The 14,191-nt window shown below is 31.9% G+C and overlaps 1 protein-coding gene across 1 annotated transcript; it reads left to right on the top strand.

Moving 5' to 3' along the window:
- The first annotated feature begins 10,839 nt into the window (after positions 1-10,839).
- LOC147398327 (Rubredoxin-like superfamily protein) lies at positions 10,840-13,060 on the top strand. The gene is made up of 4 exons (XM_086447479.1): positions 10,840-11,163; positions 11,268-11,326; positions 12,606-12,723; positions 12,822-13,060. Exons 1-4 carry the CDS (start codon positions 10,922-10,924, stop codon positions 12,898-12,900), a joined length of 498 nt encoding a protein of 165 aa, XP_086303605.1. The 5' UTR covers positions 10,840-10,921; the 3' UTR covers positions 12,901-13,060.
- Positions 13,061-14,191: the final 1,131 nt, after the last annotated feature.

The raw sequence follows: 14,191 nt of genomic DNA, 5'->3' as shown, positions 1-14,191 counted from the left end.
GAGGAAATGTTACCAAGTTTTAGCCCTTCATTCGCATGATATTTACGAAATCACTCCTAACTGTAACCATAGCCAAGTAACTGTATAATTTGGTGATATATATAATATAGGTAATTGTAGCGGGAGCGGATCCTCTATGCTACTTTTACTCTCCTACTTTATTTCAACGGTTGAGAGAGCGCCACATCATATAAACGGAAAAATCCATTCCTTAAATAATTGGAAAAAATAAATTTAACTGTCATTAAAAATATATATTTTAAAACACCCCTTTATGAAATTGGTGATTTAATAGTCAATTATAAGATTAGGTTTACCCCCTAGACCGTTGTTTTTCTCGATGATTTAATAGTGAAATTTAGATAGTTGCTATTGTCATTCCAACTTTTACTTATTACACCCTAATTAAAAATAAAGAAAATGGTCAATCTCCAGTTCGTGCACTGAATATGAGGAAATACCGAGTTTGGTACACTGTTCATTTTGTGCGCTACATTCGTTAATTTTATGACCAACTAACTTCTATGAATTCATAGATAAACTTGTCAATCCATTTATTATAAAAGCGATGAATTCGCTCAAAACGCATGTTTTGCGAATTAAAATGAACAGTGTACCGAAGCCAAAATTTGGACATAAGCTGTGCATGTTTTGGGAAAAATCCCTATAAAAAAAAAAAAAAAGTGAATATTTGAGAATAAGTAAAGGTTGGGATGCCAATAGAATCTCTCTTTCTTATTCTCGATTTCTACGTTTTTTGGGCTTAGGATTTTATATGAGCCTTGTCATAAATGTAAACAACCAGTAAAATTATTTGAATCTATTATTATAATGTTTTGTAATTTTCAAATTATAATGTGAGCCAAAACCTTTGTAATCTTTGAAGAGTGTGTTTTAATCACTAATTGGGGTGTGATAAACAATTTAAGAAATTGAGGTGTAATAAGTAAAAAATCAAGGTGCAAATAGTAGCTTTAAGTATTTGAAAAGAAGCACGCTATCTACACCCACTTTTTTTGCCTAATACAACCACTTACTGCATACACTCATTGTACTACCCATATGCAGCACAAATATGTCCACTACTTTCACCTACCGGATTATTTTTGAATACTATTTCAAACCTACCAACCAAAAAAAGTGATTTTTTTTTATCTTGATAAAATCAAATTTTTGAAGACGGTTGTACTCCCTTCGATTGATTAAGCTCTTATCATGACCTCTTGAAGACTTATCAAAGCCTCATAAATTTTGCCATTTTCAATTTGAAGCTCTACATCTCATAAATTTGGTTCAAGGTCTTTTCAATCTTCAATGTAAGTTATAAAAGAGATTTCATTCAATTACTTATTATTTTTTTAATATTTTTCATTATTCATTTAAGTTAAAATCTAGAAATTTGTTAGTTTATTGCTATACACTTCAAAAGTATGTCACATGTTTGATAAAATGCCCATTAAAGGTATTTTATTTATACATGTAATGATAGATGTAAGTTTCTCATTCACTTTTACATCTAAATGTAACTTATAAAATAGGTTTCATTTAATTAATTATTCATTTTTTAATATTGTTCATTCAAGTTAAAATCTAATTTTTTTTATTAGTTTATTGCATTACACTTGAATAGTATGTCACATGTTCGATAAAATGCCTATTAGAGGTATTTATCCATTATTTTTAGCAATATCTTCACGTCAAAGACAGACAACCTCATACAGGAGGCTTTGTGTTCCTTTTACAACCACACAACCCATGTGTAGAAGATGTGACAACGTATTGGGATGGATTCTCTGGTGATCTCATTGATCAATCAACTTTCCAGAGCTTTAAGACCCACATTGCTTCACGTATTTGGGTTGGAGAAGTATATACATGTTATAATTATTATTATTTTTTATGATTTGTGATGGATGAATGTTTTGTAATTTTTGTAGTATGTTAGTATATGTATGTAGAAAAGAGAAATATTAATGTGTGTTTAACAAACAATGAAGGAAACTGATTGAAAATTAGAGGATGAGTCTAAACATGTTAAGAATCAAGTTGAAAACTCGGGTTTGAAAGAGATAGTTCAGTTTTCTTACAAGTAAACAAATAAAGTTTTGATTTCGGCTTTTGTTGAGTGATGACAACCAGAACCAATACATTATATCTACCATTTGGAGAAATGGTCATCACGATTGATGATGTGAAGCAAATTTTGGGATTATCAATTCTAGGTGTAGCAGTATTAATACCTATGCTTTCGATAGATGACGCCATTGATTTGGTTGTCAATTCGTTGGGGATTACAAGATCAACGGTTGTAGAAGAAATTGGTTCGACTACTTTTGTATGTATGGAGTGGTTGCGATCCAAACTCAATAAAGTTCTAGAAGAATCTTCAAATGAAAAAAAAAAAAAGACTGGTATGTGAAGGGATATCCCTTGTATTTATTGGATTGCATGATATTCGTTGATTTAAATAATTCAACATATGTAGGGGGAGTTGATTTTAGCATTTCTCTACCATCAACTGGAATATACTCACGATTTGGAGTGAAATAGATTGCAAGGTATCTAATCCTCTTCGAGGTATATATTTGAAATTGTACATTGCAGTTGTTGTTGTAATTTCATTTGATTTCTAATTATTGATTTGTAAGCTTGGGTATACAAGCATTTTATGACTGATAGACTCATTCCATACCTACACGATTACAAACTTAAGATACTCAAAACAAATCTCGTTGTGATTTGTGAAGCATTGGATATGCTAAATAGGAAAGGTGTAACGTTTGATTATGATCTTATTCATTAATGTACATAATCTATATATCTTTTCCGCCAATAATATAGTTTTTTTGTTACTTTTATTACAAGTTTATTGGGACCCATATAATAGGGCATAATATGTTCTGCATGAAATATCATTTTTCTGTAGTTGTTTGCGAGTTTTTAATGTTATTGAAGCATACCAACCCGACCGTGTGGTCCAACAATTTAGTTTCATTCAATCAAATACCCGCAACCCCAGTCACACCACTCCATGCTAGAAGAGGAACCACAACAAATGTCTATAAGGTGTTATACTAAGTCATAGAGTAACATTGGGACAATTGGGAAAACCACATGTTAATCTTGCATAAAATGTGGAAAATCCTTAAACAACTCATGAGATAATGTATATGGATATCTATCATGATTCCATAACATTACCCATATGAAGATCTCAGTTTAACCCACCGGCCCTAGATATAGGATCCTCTCATGGTCAGAGTAATGTTCAAAATGAAGAGTGGGTAATGTTTTAATATGTTTTTTGAATTTTTATTTTTAAGGTATTAAAATAATAATGTGTACTTAACTACCATAATTTCATGATACCGATGCATCATAAGAACGAAGCGGGGAGGCATCTTATGTGTTATGTTGAGTTGGTTGTTGCTCAAGACCAGAACGTGTGGTTGGATATGGAACGAGAGATGATCAACATTTTAATCTTTGATTATATTCTACTGGCTACTCGACTACCTCAAATAACAATAGAAGTTGTTTCTGAAAATGCCAGATGCAACCAAGAAAAAAATGAAACAAAAACAAAAACAAAAGAAGCCACTCTCTAATCTTTTTGAATTGAGGAAATGTTATCAAGAATTAGCCCATTCGTTCACAAAATATTTATGAAATCACCCCTATTTATTGAGACGTTTAAGTATAACCATAGCCAAATAATTGTATAATTGGTGATATTCAGTAATCATAATCGTGCAAATGTTATTTTAGAAACACCACTCTTATGAAATTGGCGATATTAAGTTTAACCCTTTACAAAATACAAGATTAGGTTTACCCCCTTGGCTAATGCTTTTTCTTGATTATTTAAAGTGAATTTTTTTTCTTTTCAAATTTTGATTTAGTAATTTAAGTAGAGAGCTTCTATTAGCACTCAACTTTTATTTATTACACCCAATTAAAAATAAAGAAAATAAGTAAATAGTTGAGAATAAGAAAAAGTTAGGGTGCCAATAGAAGCTCTCTTTATTTTTTTATTTATTACTATCATTATTTTGGTGGGGGTGGGGGGTTCCCAAAACATTCACAATGTCAAAATTTCGATTTTGATACACTGTTCATTTTAATTCCCAAAACATGTTTTTCTAGTAAATTCGTTACCTTTGTAATCAATGAATTCATTAATAAATTACCAGTGAGATCACTAAAATTGTTGGTATTTTATCTACAAATTCTTTGATAATAAAAAGTGTTGAACTCATGATTTCGTATATTATAAAAGTGAAGAATTCACTGGAAAAAGATGTTTTGGGAATTAAAATGAATAATGTACTAAACTCAAAATTTCATCATATTCAACGCACGAAATGGAGATCCACCTTTGTTTTTTTTACGATTTTCTACTTTTTGGGCTTAGGATTTTATAGGAGCATTTGAGTGAAACCTTTGTAATGTTTAAAGAGTATGTTTTATCACTAATTGGGGTGTAATGAGTAAAAGTTAGGGTGTCAATAGTAGCTCTCTTTAAATAATGAGTCATGATGAATGCATGCAATTTTGATATGCAGTTGGGTACGTGGTTGATGTGGCAAGGGCATAGAACTATAGATCTTTTTCATCGGGATACACAGGAAAAAGATTTGCGGTTCTGTGTCCTTGCCATGTCAGCCACGAGGGTAATCACGTGTCTTTAGCCTTATGATTTGAAAAGCATTTTGAAAAGAGTAATGATTTTCTGACTCCCACACGTGACATACTCTCCTGGTGTGGCATGTGCTAGACTCATAGATCTTTTTGCCTTGGTATACATAATTGCAAATATTTATGGGGATATATAGATGTGTATTGTAAGACAAAAAAAATCTATAATTCTAGCACATGCCGCATGGAAGAGTCAGATTATCTCTACTCTTTTGAAAAACATGATTTTAAAACTTTGTGTTTGATAACGCTACCAAAATTTGCTATCAGATTCTGCTATAAGAAGCAATTGTCAAAAACAGTTATAAAAAGCAGAAATACTGAAAAGTTTGTTTGATAGAGTCTTGTAAAAATGTTGTATTGTTTACCAGAAATTGGTAATTATTGTTTGATACAGCTGTTGGATTTTGTTGTATTCTGATAAAATGATCATAATACCTTTAATGTTGATAATGCACCCAGAATGCACCAAAAATGATTAGAATACCCTAATAAATATATAATTACATAAAGAGACAAAATTACTAAAATAAATAGAAAAAAAATTAATAAAAAATATACCTCTAACCACTCATCCCACCACTCGTCATTTGCATCTAATATGCCGGTTTCAACATCATAAGAGACGTTAGTATTCATGCAAATCTTATTCTATCGTCCCCAAATGCCTTTTTGTCTATCTCACTTGCTCTTCATTTGCCCTCTATTATAATAAACCTTAGTTTTTTTTTTTTTAAACTCTCTTACTAAGATTTCATATGGAATCTTGTCGAGCACTTTATGTGATCTCCTCCCCTTATTAATTAATTCATAGCATATATCGACCTAAATTTCATATTGTTTGGATGTCCAATCTGTTTTCGCATCTTTTGAATTCTTATCCTCTATTTGACAATGGTAAAACAATGAATGACTTCCATTCGTATTTACAAATCAAAATAAATATACATTGAACAAAAAAATCTATGAAAATTTCAAACATCAATAACTATATAAATACAAAATCCATCTACTAAAAACCATAAAAAATTCATCCTCCAACTGACAATTGTTAAAAAAATTACATCATTTCCACTAATGGGTTTAACAAAATATTATATGCACTAGTGAAATATTTAGCACAACATTCAAGAAATGGTTCCTAACTCGTTTCTGATTTTCATTATGAGGGAATCCCTTTTATAATCCAAACTAAATGTAACATCGAAATTTAGAATTTGGACCAAATGCCACTAGGAGGGAAGCTCAAATAATCTAATTTGTGTCACTTTATGAAACAAGACTAACAAATTTTGATTCACAAAGAAATATGTCCACTAAGATCTTCATTTGTAGCCTTGTAAACCAGCCATAGAAAGCAAAAATTGGAATGACTTGGATTTATAAATATAGACATGATAAAGATAGACATGGATGTTACAAATTACATCAAAATTAATAAGAGATAAATCATAATAAACAAAGTTAAATTAGGATTTCGATATTTTTTTTTTTCAATTCGAATTTGAAATCCAACCGATGTTACAAAGTACATCAAAATTCGAATTCAATTAGATTATCGAATACCCAATAATATTCGATTCGATTCGATTCAAGTTACATTAGGATTTTGATTTTTTTTTTTTCCATTTGAATTTGAAATCCAACAAATGTTACAAGCTACATCAAAATTTGAATTCGATTAGATTATCGAATACCCGATAATATTCGATTCGATTCAAACTACATTAGGATTTCAATTTTTTTTTCAATTCGAATTTGAAATCCAACAGATGTTACAAACTACATCAAAATTCGAATTCGATTAGATTATCGAATGCCCAATAATATTTGATTTGATTCAAATTACATTTGGATTTCGATTTTTTTTTCCAATTTGAATTTGAAATCCAACAGATGTTACAAACTACATCAAAATTCAAATTCGATTAGATTATCAAATACTAGATAATATTCAATTCGATTCAAGCTACATTAGGATTTCGATATTTTTCTTTCCAATTCGAATTTGAAATCCAACAAATGTTACAAACTACATCAAAATTCGAATTTGATTAGATTATCAAATACCTTATAATATTCAATTCGATTCGATTCAAGCTACATTAGGATTTCGATTTTTTTTTTCTAATTCAAATTTGAAATCCAATAGATGTTACAAACTACCTCAAAATTTGAATTTGATTAGATTATCAAATACCTAATAATATTCGATTGTGAGTTCTAACTTGAAATCATCTTCCTTGTTCAAATTATAAAAAATTATGAAAAACTAGTTGTTTTACAAATCGATGGTTTTTTGACTTAGGTTGAAAAGAGAAAGGGGATACTTGAACGATTGTCGCAGGAGAAGATAATGTCGAGATTGGCTACTGTTGAAGGTGAGTTGTCTGAGGGTTAGGGCTGTGTGACATCCTGTCAAGAACAAGAGATTAAAAATTAGATCTGAGGGTTAAGGCTAAAAGTGCCCTCCACCCGTAGGTGTGGATCCGCTTTTTATTTTTTGCGAGACGCCACCTAACTTTACAGTTTTTAGGAACCGAAACATAACTCTAAATAGAAAAAAAATATTGAACTACAAAAAATAGGTCCGGGGATCATGTTACGGATTGGAAGGTGTTAGGCACCAATCCCGCCTGATGAACACCAATTTCTACTTTTCCCAAAAAAATTTACATTGCAAGAAAAAACAGCCCAAAAAATAAAATAAAAAGATTACCTTATTTACCTGGGAGATTGCGACAGTCGATTCCCTCAGAAACTGGTGGAAAGCGTTCCTCATATGAATCTTTTTACTTTTGTCACCGTTGCTATATCTGCTTCTGATATCCGAGATGAGATTTTCTTTTTCTAGATCTGAATATTTTCTAGTTTTTTGGGATGTTTTTTAGGTGAAAAAATAGGGTTTGGGTGTTAGGTATGAACTAGAGACTTTAATTTAGGGTTTCGAAAAGTCTTGGGAGAGTTTTTGATATCTCTTTCCTAGAATTTAAGTGGTGGAGGCTCCTTTTTAAAGAGTTTTTGAAAAATTAGGATTTGGGATTAGGTCACTTAGAGATAAGATTAAGTTGTTTCAATTAGGATTTAATTATGTTTCATTTGAAGTTCGAATTTTTAATTTTGAATTTTAAATTACGTAGAATGAAATTTTTAAAAATTTTTGGAGAACAGTCTAATGGAGGGTTTTTTATTAAATTATATTTTTAATTTTTCAAGACCCTCAGTGGAGGGTTCTTTATAAAATATTAGTGGGTTCCACTTAAATAAATGGGTTACTACATAAAATTTGACCCGTGGACTTAATTAATTGATTTTATTTGTTCATGTATTTTAATTTGATTTATTAAGATTTCACTTTACGTTAATTAATGTTTTAATTATTAGTTTCAAAATTTTGAATTTTAAGGTTGGAAAATTATTATTTTGCCCTCAAGGAGGACTTTTACGTTGAGAAGTTGTTTTTCGATGTTTTAGAATATTTTGAAATCAGTTTTTCGTATGGAATTCAATGAGAGTATAGATTTATGTCACTTATGGATTTTTAGCATGAAATGATTGTGGACCCTATGAGAGCGTTTTCGTAATTTTGTCAAATTTTGTGAAAATTGACAAAATGATTTATTGGATTTTAATTTGTTATTTAATGTGTCGAAAGGATTTTTCTAAGCGTAATGTAGGCTTTACAGATGTTTTGATGTTAAGGGTATTTAGATAATTTGGTCATTTTTGATAATTTTTCTCGTAAAACTTCTTTTTGTCATAAAAATGATGATTTATATGTTTTGAATAATATTTTTCTAGTGTAGTGTAGTTTCTAAAGTTTTGCTTGCTTAAAATACCTCATCCAAATTTTGGAAACACATCTACTAACAAATAAAAACATTGAAATATTCATCCATCATTGGGAACCGTTGCAATCGGGTTGACAAGTTAATTAATCAGGTGAGTGCGAGAATGGGGTGTCTACAAAGACTATGTTAGATTCTGTCGAAAAGAAGATTTAAAGGGCTATGCTATGTGAGGTTTTGTCGAGAAGAAGATCTAGAGGGCTATGTGAGGTTTTGTCAACAAGAACTTTTGCGTGTGGTGTGAGGTTCTATCGAGAAGAAGACTAGGATTGTATGAGGTTTTGTCGAGAAGAAGGGCGTGTTGTGTAAGGTTTAGTCGAGAAAGAGAAGAAGAGCTATGTTGTGTGAGGTTTTGTCGACAGAGAATAAGAGTAGGGTTGTGTGAGGTTCTGTCGAGAAAGAGAAGAAGAGATGCGCTATGTGAGGTTCTATCGACAAAGAAGAAGAGAGTAAAAATTACATCGAGGGCATTTCAATCATTTCGCAAATACCATTTTTTTGGTATTTGCTTTTCCCGCAAACGCGAATTATAAAAGCAACCGTCGCCCGCTTTTCATATTTACTTTTAAAAACACAATGTTTTTTTATTAAACAGTGATTATCGATGAAAAAGCAGATTGAAAACGCAAATACTAAAAAAACGCTTTTATAAGCGTTATCAAACACAACCTTAGTATTCCTTCTCATTCGCTACCTATACATTGAGTTGCCTGAGTCATCTCATCTCAAAAGAGATGAAGTGTTTAACTCAGTTTAAAATTATTTTTCAATACATATTTTTGTTCAAATAATTATAAATTTTTATAAAATAAGTTGATTAGAAAATGCCAAGTCATAAGGTCATATTATTTTTTATTATAAAAAAAAACCAAAAATTCAATTGACTTGGTTGGGTTTTTCAAAATATTTAACACATCATATAATATCTTCAATCCCATTCGTTCACAAATGGTACTGAGACAATTTGCCAAAGTCATCTTAGTCTCAGACAATTTAAAAAAAGAGAAATTTATCAATTCATGGTTTTGAGATCTTGTAATTACACATTCCAAAACATTTACCAAATCACATTTTCTACTTTTGAGACAATTTTTTTTCTAAGGGTAATTTAAAAGAGGTAAAAATATTTATTTCACCAAATTTATATAAAGAGTATTTATTATTAGAAAAATGCTAAAATAACTTCTTAGAACAATGTGTTTGACATTGAGCCGACGAGGAGATGTGCACAGAATCATAGATGAGTGAAAAGCACTTATGGTTTCGTTCACACCTCCACTTTAGCTTAGTGTCGAACACAGTATCTTTTAAAGTCACTCTAGCACATCTCTTATTATTAGTCATTTTACAAAAGGGTTGGGACCAATAGAGTTATGGAAGGGGAACTCATATGTTCACTCACAATCCCAAAAGTGTAAATATGAAATCTAACAGTTGAGATAAGATATGTATCTCGAGAATCCATCACATATCTTTAAGATTTATATCAATGGTTGGATTTCATATATACACTTTTTGAATTGTGAGTGAACATATATGACTTTTCGGTCCATGAGTCTATTGGTTCCAACCATTTTAATAAAAAAGAAAAATACTTTCCTTAATAACTCTACAAGATTTTAATTGTAAGGGTCCTTGAATTCAAATGGATTATTACATTGACAATCCAACACCACAACATTTTTGGATTTCATGGAAAAAATCAAATCCCAAAAAATAAAGAATAATGATGAATGCACATGGTCTTAGTACGTGTTAATGGCATAAAACCGCACATCTTTTTCCTGTGTATCCCGATGAAAATGACTTATGATTCTATGTCGTTGCCACATCAGCCGCATACCCAATCATGCACCAAGACCACGTGTATGCATCATGACTCAAAAATAATTTGTTTTGGGCTGATCCAAGGTTTCTAAAATGGACGGCTACTAAACCTTCATAGAACTCTTAAATTTAAAATTAAAATTCAACCATGAAAAATAATATTAATTTTTTTTTTCAATTTTCTTTTAAAATTCATAAAATTTTATTCTCTACAAACCCTCTCTTAATAGTTTTTTTTTTTCTTTTCAAAAACGGGTTTTTTAATTTTTACTCATTCTATAAGTAAATAGTTAGAAATTTCAAATTTGTAAAGAAGAAACTAGAAAAGCTGAAAAGACATAAATACCCCTTAAATAAAGTGTCTAACAAAAAGGATAAGGAAAGAACGGGAGTGGTAAGAGACGGGCTTGTGTGGGGAGTATGAAAGCCACGCTTCTTCATATGGTTTCTTATAAGCACAACAGTGAAGTTATTTGTAAGTAAATCATCTTCTAATTTTCTCCTTGGGGGTGAGAGTGAGACAGACAGACAGACAGACAGAAGGAGCCATGGCTGTTCAAGCTCCACCAAGGCTCAAAACCACTACCACCACCATTTCTCCCTTAGCTCCTACTGGCCATCTCGGCCTACGTCGACCATTGGATCGTTTAGCACTTAAGTCATCTTTCTTCTCTTCCTCTCTTCATCTATTTCTTTCTCCTCATCCTCAACAACCTATATCTCGTGCAGCTGCACCAAAAATCTCCATGAGAGTCGCTTCCAAACAATCCTACATTTGTCGTGACTGCGGGTCGAATATCTTTCTTCTTCCCCTCTCTCCCTTCTTCTACTTTTAGATCATTTATATATGTTTTTTTTTAATTTAAAGTTAATTATTATCTTGATCATGAACAGGTATATTTACAGTGACAGGATACCCTTTGAGAAGCAACCTGATAAATACTTTTGTCCTGGTAATTTCAATTCATATTTACTACTCTCTTCTTACATCTTATTAAAAAAACCCATATCAATTAATTGAAATCCATGTCTTTTTTCTTCTGTCCTTTGAATTTTGGAGAAATGGGTCTTCTAATTTCCTTCCTCTCTTTGGTGGTGGTTGTAATTTTTTAAAGATAAGTTATATTACCACACCAACTTTTATTTATAGCAAACCAGTTTGTTAAATTATACCACATTAAAGAAGAATGGGTAAGAATCAACTTCTTTCTTGGTTATTCTCACTCTCATAAACAGCCTATTTAGAGGTCAAAGAGCTTTTGTCGCCTTAGTAGTAACCCAAATTGAAAACTTTTTGTTTTTGTTTTTAATCTGAGTAGAAGAAAAAATGCAAAGAGGGTGGGGCTATATAAATGGTTATCCATACCCATAACATTGTGTTTAAATTCACTGCTTTTTGTGTTAAAAAAAAGTTGGTTTGGTTGTGGTTTGTGGAGCCTGATAGTACTGGTCAACAAGGAGGTACTGTAAATCAAGCCACACCTCAATCTTGAGGGAACCATGTAAAATCTCTATGTTTCTTTGTGTGATTGTATCTTGTGTTTGTTTTTTGAATTATTTTCTTGTTTCAATTGCACTTGTTTTCGTAACAGGTTTCAGTTTCACGATATAAGCTCTTTTGTTAAAACATATTATTTTTTAGGCTTTTGTGGATATGGCCTTTATGTAAGTGTATGGAGAGGGCAAGGGTGACATGAAATGATTGAAATACTCCTCTATCATGTGATGACTCAAAATGTGTGATGATCTCCTAGATGAAAAATGTGGAATGGGTGATCCCACAGGTTGTGATAATTTGTTGGCCTCTAAACCTACGTCATCTTTGTCCCTCTTACATTGACTATGCTTTTCCCACCTCACTCATGACTATTCCACGTGGTATATATACATGTGAATCGATTCATTTTTGCATCATCAACACTTATATAGTATACCACCAATTTCATTTATATTGGTGAAACTGGGTTAATTGATAGGATGATTTTAGTATTTTTAGTTCAAATTACGAGGAAGAATATGCCATTTGTTACCCCTAAAATTTTAAGAAATGGGTCTTCTTCTCGCTTTTTTTTTTCTACTTGTAGAAGCATATATACCACAGATCTATTTCCATTTTTGTTGTTTAATTGGAATTTTGATGGATCTAAATTAGCTAATAAGAGATAAGTATTTTATGTTGAAATAGAGAAAGATAGTGTCATGTGTAACCTCTACTCTTCATTGTTTGTGCAGTTTGTGGCGCTCCAAAACGGAGATTCAGGGCTTATGAACCTGCTGTGACCAAGAATGCTAATGACGCAGATGTCCGTAAGGCTCGGAAAGCACAGCTTAAGAGAGATGAAGCAATTGGGTAGTTACAGATTCTTACTTCTTTTCAAATGACAATATAGTTCTACACATAACAATCTTCGACTCATTTGTACTAAATCTAATTCTATTATGGTGCAGGCAAGCTTTGCCCATTGCGATTGGAGTTGGGCTCGTTGCATTGGCTGGTTTATACTTCTACCTCAACAATGCCTTCTAGAACAAAAGCATTAAAAGTAAAGTGAGCAATCTCATTGAGAGTTCTCTGGAATCCTTTTCTTTCTTATTGTTCTGTTTCTTTTCTTCCTATGAAGGGGATATTCTTGTAACAAGATTTTCTATTCAATTCTACTGTACTTCCTAGTCTTTTCAGAGCTAAATCTCAGTATTCATGCAAGTGATGGGTTGACTCATAAAGAGATAGAAAACCAAACTCCATTAAAGTTGAAAACACCATCAATCGTCATTCGTGCAAGTGATGGGTCAACCCTAAAGGTTAAAAACCCAAATTCTTTACATGATAGAATACATATATTTGTAAAACATAACGTAGTATATCTCAGGTTTTGATACCTTAACATCTGAATTTTTGAAAACCATCTCATTATCATCAAAGCCGCATCCCAAAAATTTAGGGTTGTTTGAATAAATCCTGTTCCCCCATTCAATTCTATGTTTAAGTCATGTCTTCTATTATTAAAAGTGTGTTCATGTCCTCAACAACAACAAAAAACGCCTTCTCCCAAAGATTTGGTCTGGCTAAACAATCTCATTCCTCCATTCCACTATCTGAAGCTGGAATGAAATGTCTGATTAGGATTCATGTTAGGGGTTGTGGGTAGTACACCGAATGCCAAGATGGTGTTACCACCCTTCTTAATCCAGGCTTGGAAGCGGCAATGCAGTGTAAAGGGGACTTTATGTCCTTTCTGACCACTTCAATCCTGGGCCTTTTGGGTCGTCTTCTCATTCTTTTAGAACCTTCAACTAGGATGTTCCCTCTATATGGGAGGGAATATAATTGACTTTCATTACACATGACCAAACCATTTCCATCGGCTTTCTCTTTATTTATCATCAATTGGGCTGTTTCTACAGAGTTCATGAACTAGAAATGTTAGTATTCGTAAAATTTGAGTACTCGTGTAAGTTTAACCCTTTTTCGCTCTAAGACGTTGGCTGCTCTATGATAGTTAGATCAACCTACTTATTGGCGAGAGAGAAATCTGATTAAACTGATTGCTAAATGGCAAGGCCATCTTAAAATAGGTTAGTTATGAATAAAACAATATGTGAATCCCATTAAAAAAAAAAATAAGGGCAATGGGAGAGCCTACAGAACAAAGTAGTTAAAATTTACACCTAACTGATTGAGGTAGGTCAGGTTTGAACTTTCATGGACCTCCCTTCACTTCCCCAAACTTGTTTTACACACAAGCACAGTTAGCTTTCTGACACTTTCTTTAAGAAAATTATTATCACCCTAATCGTTTTTCTTAACAGTATATAGG

This window comes from Akebia trifoliata, chromosome 7, assembly GCF_017979445.1.
Source record: "Akebia trifoliata isolate Shusen 1 chromosome 7, ASM1797944v1, whole genome shotgun sequence".
Lineage (NCBI taxonomy): Eukaryota > Viridiplantae > Streptophyta > Magnoliopsida > Ranunculales > Lardizabalaceae > Akebia > Akebia trifoliata.
Note: the sequence above shows the minus strand (reverse complement) of the source record. Positions and strands in the feature narration are given on the sequence as shown.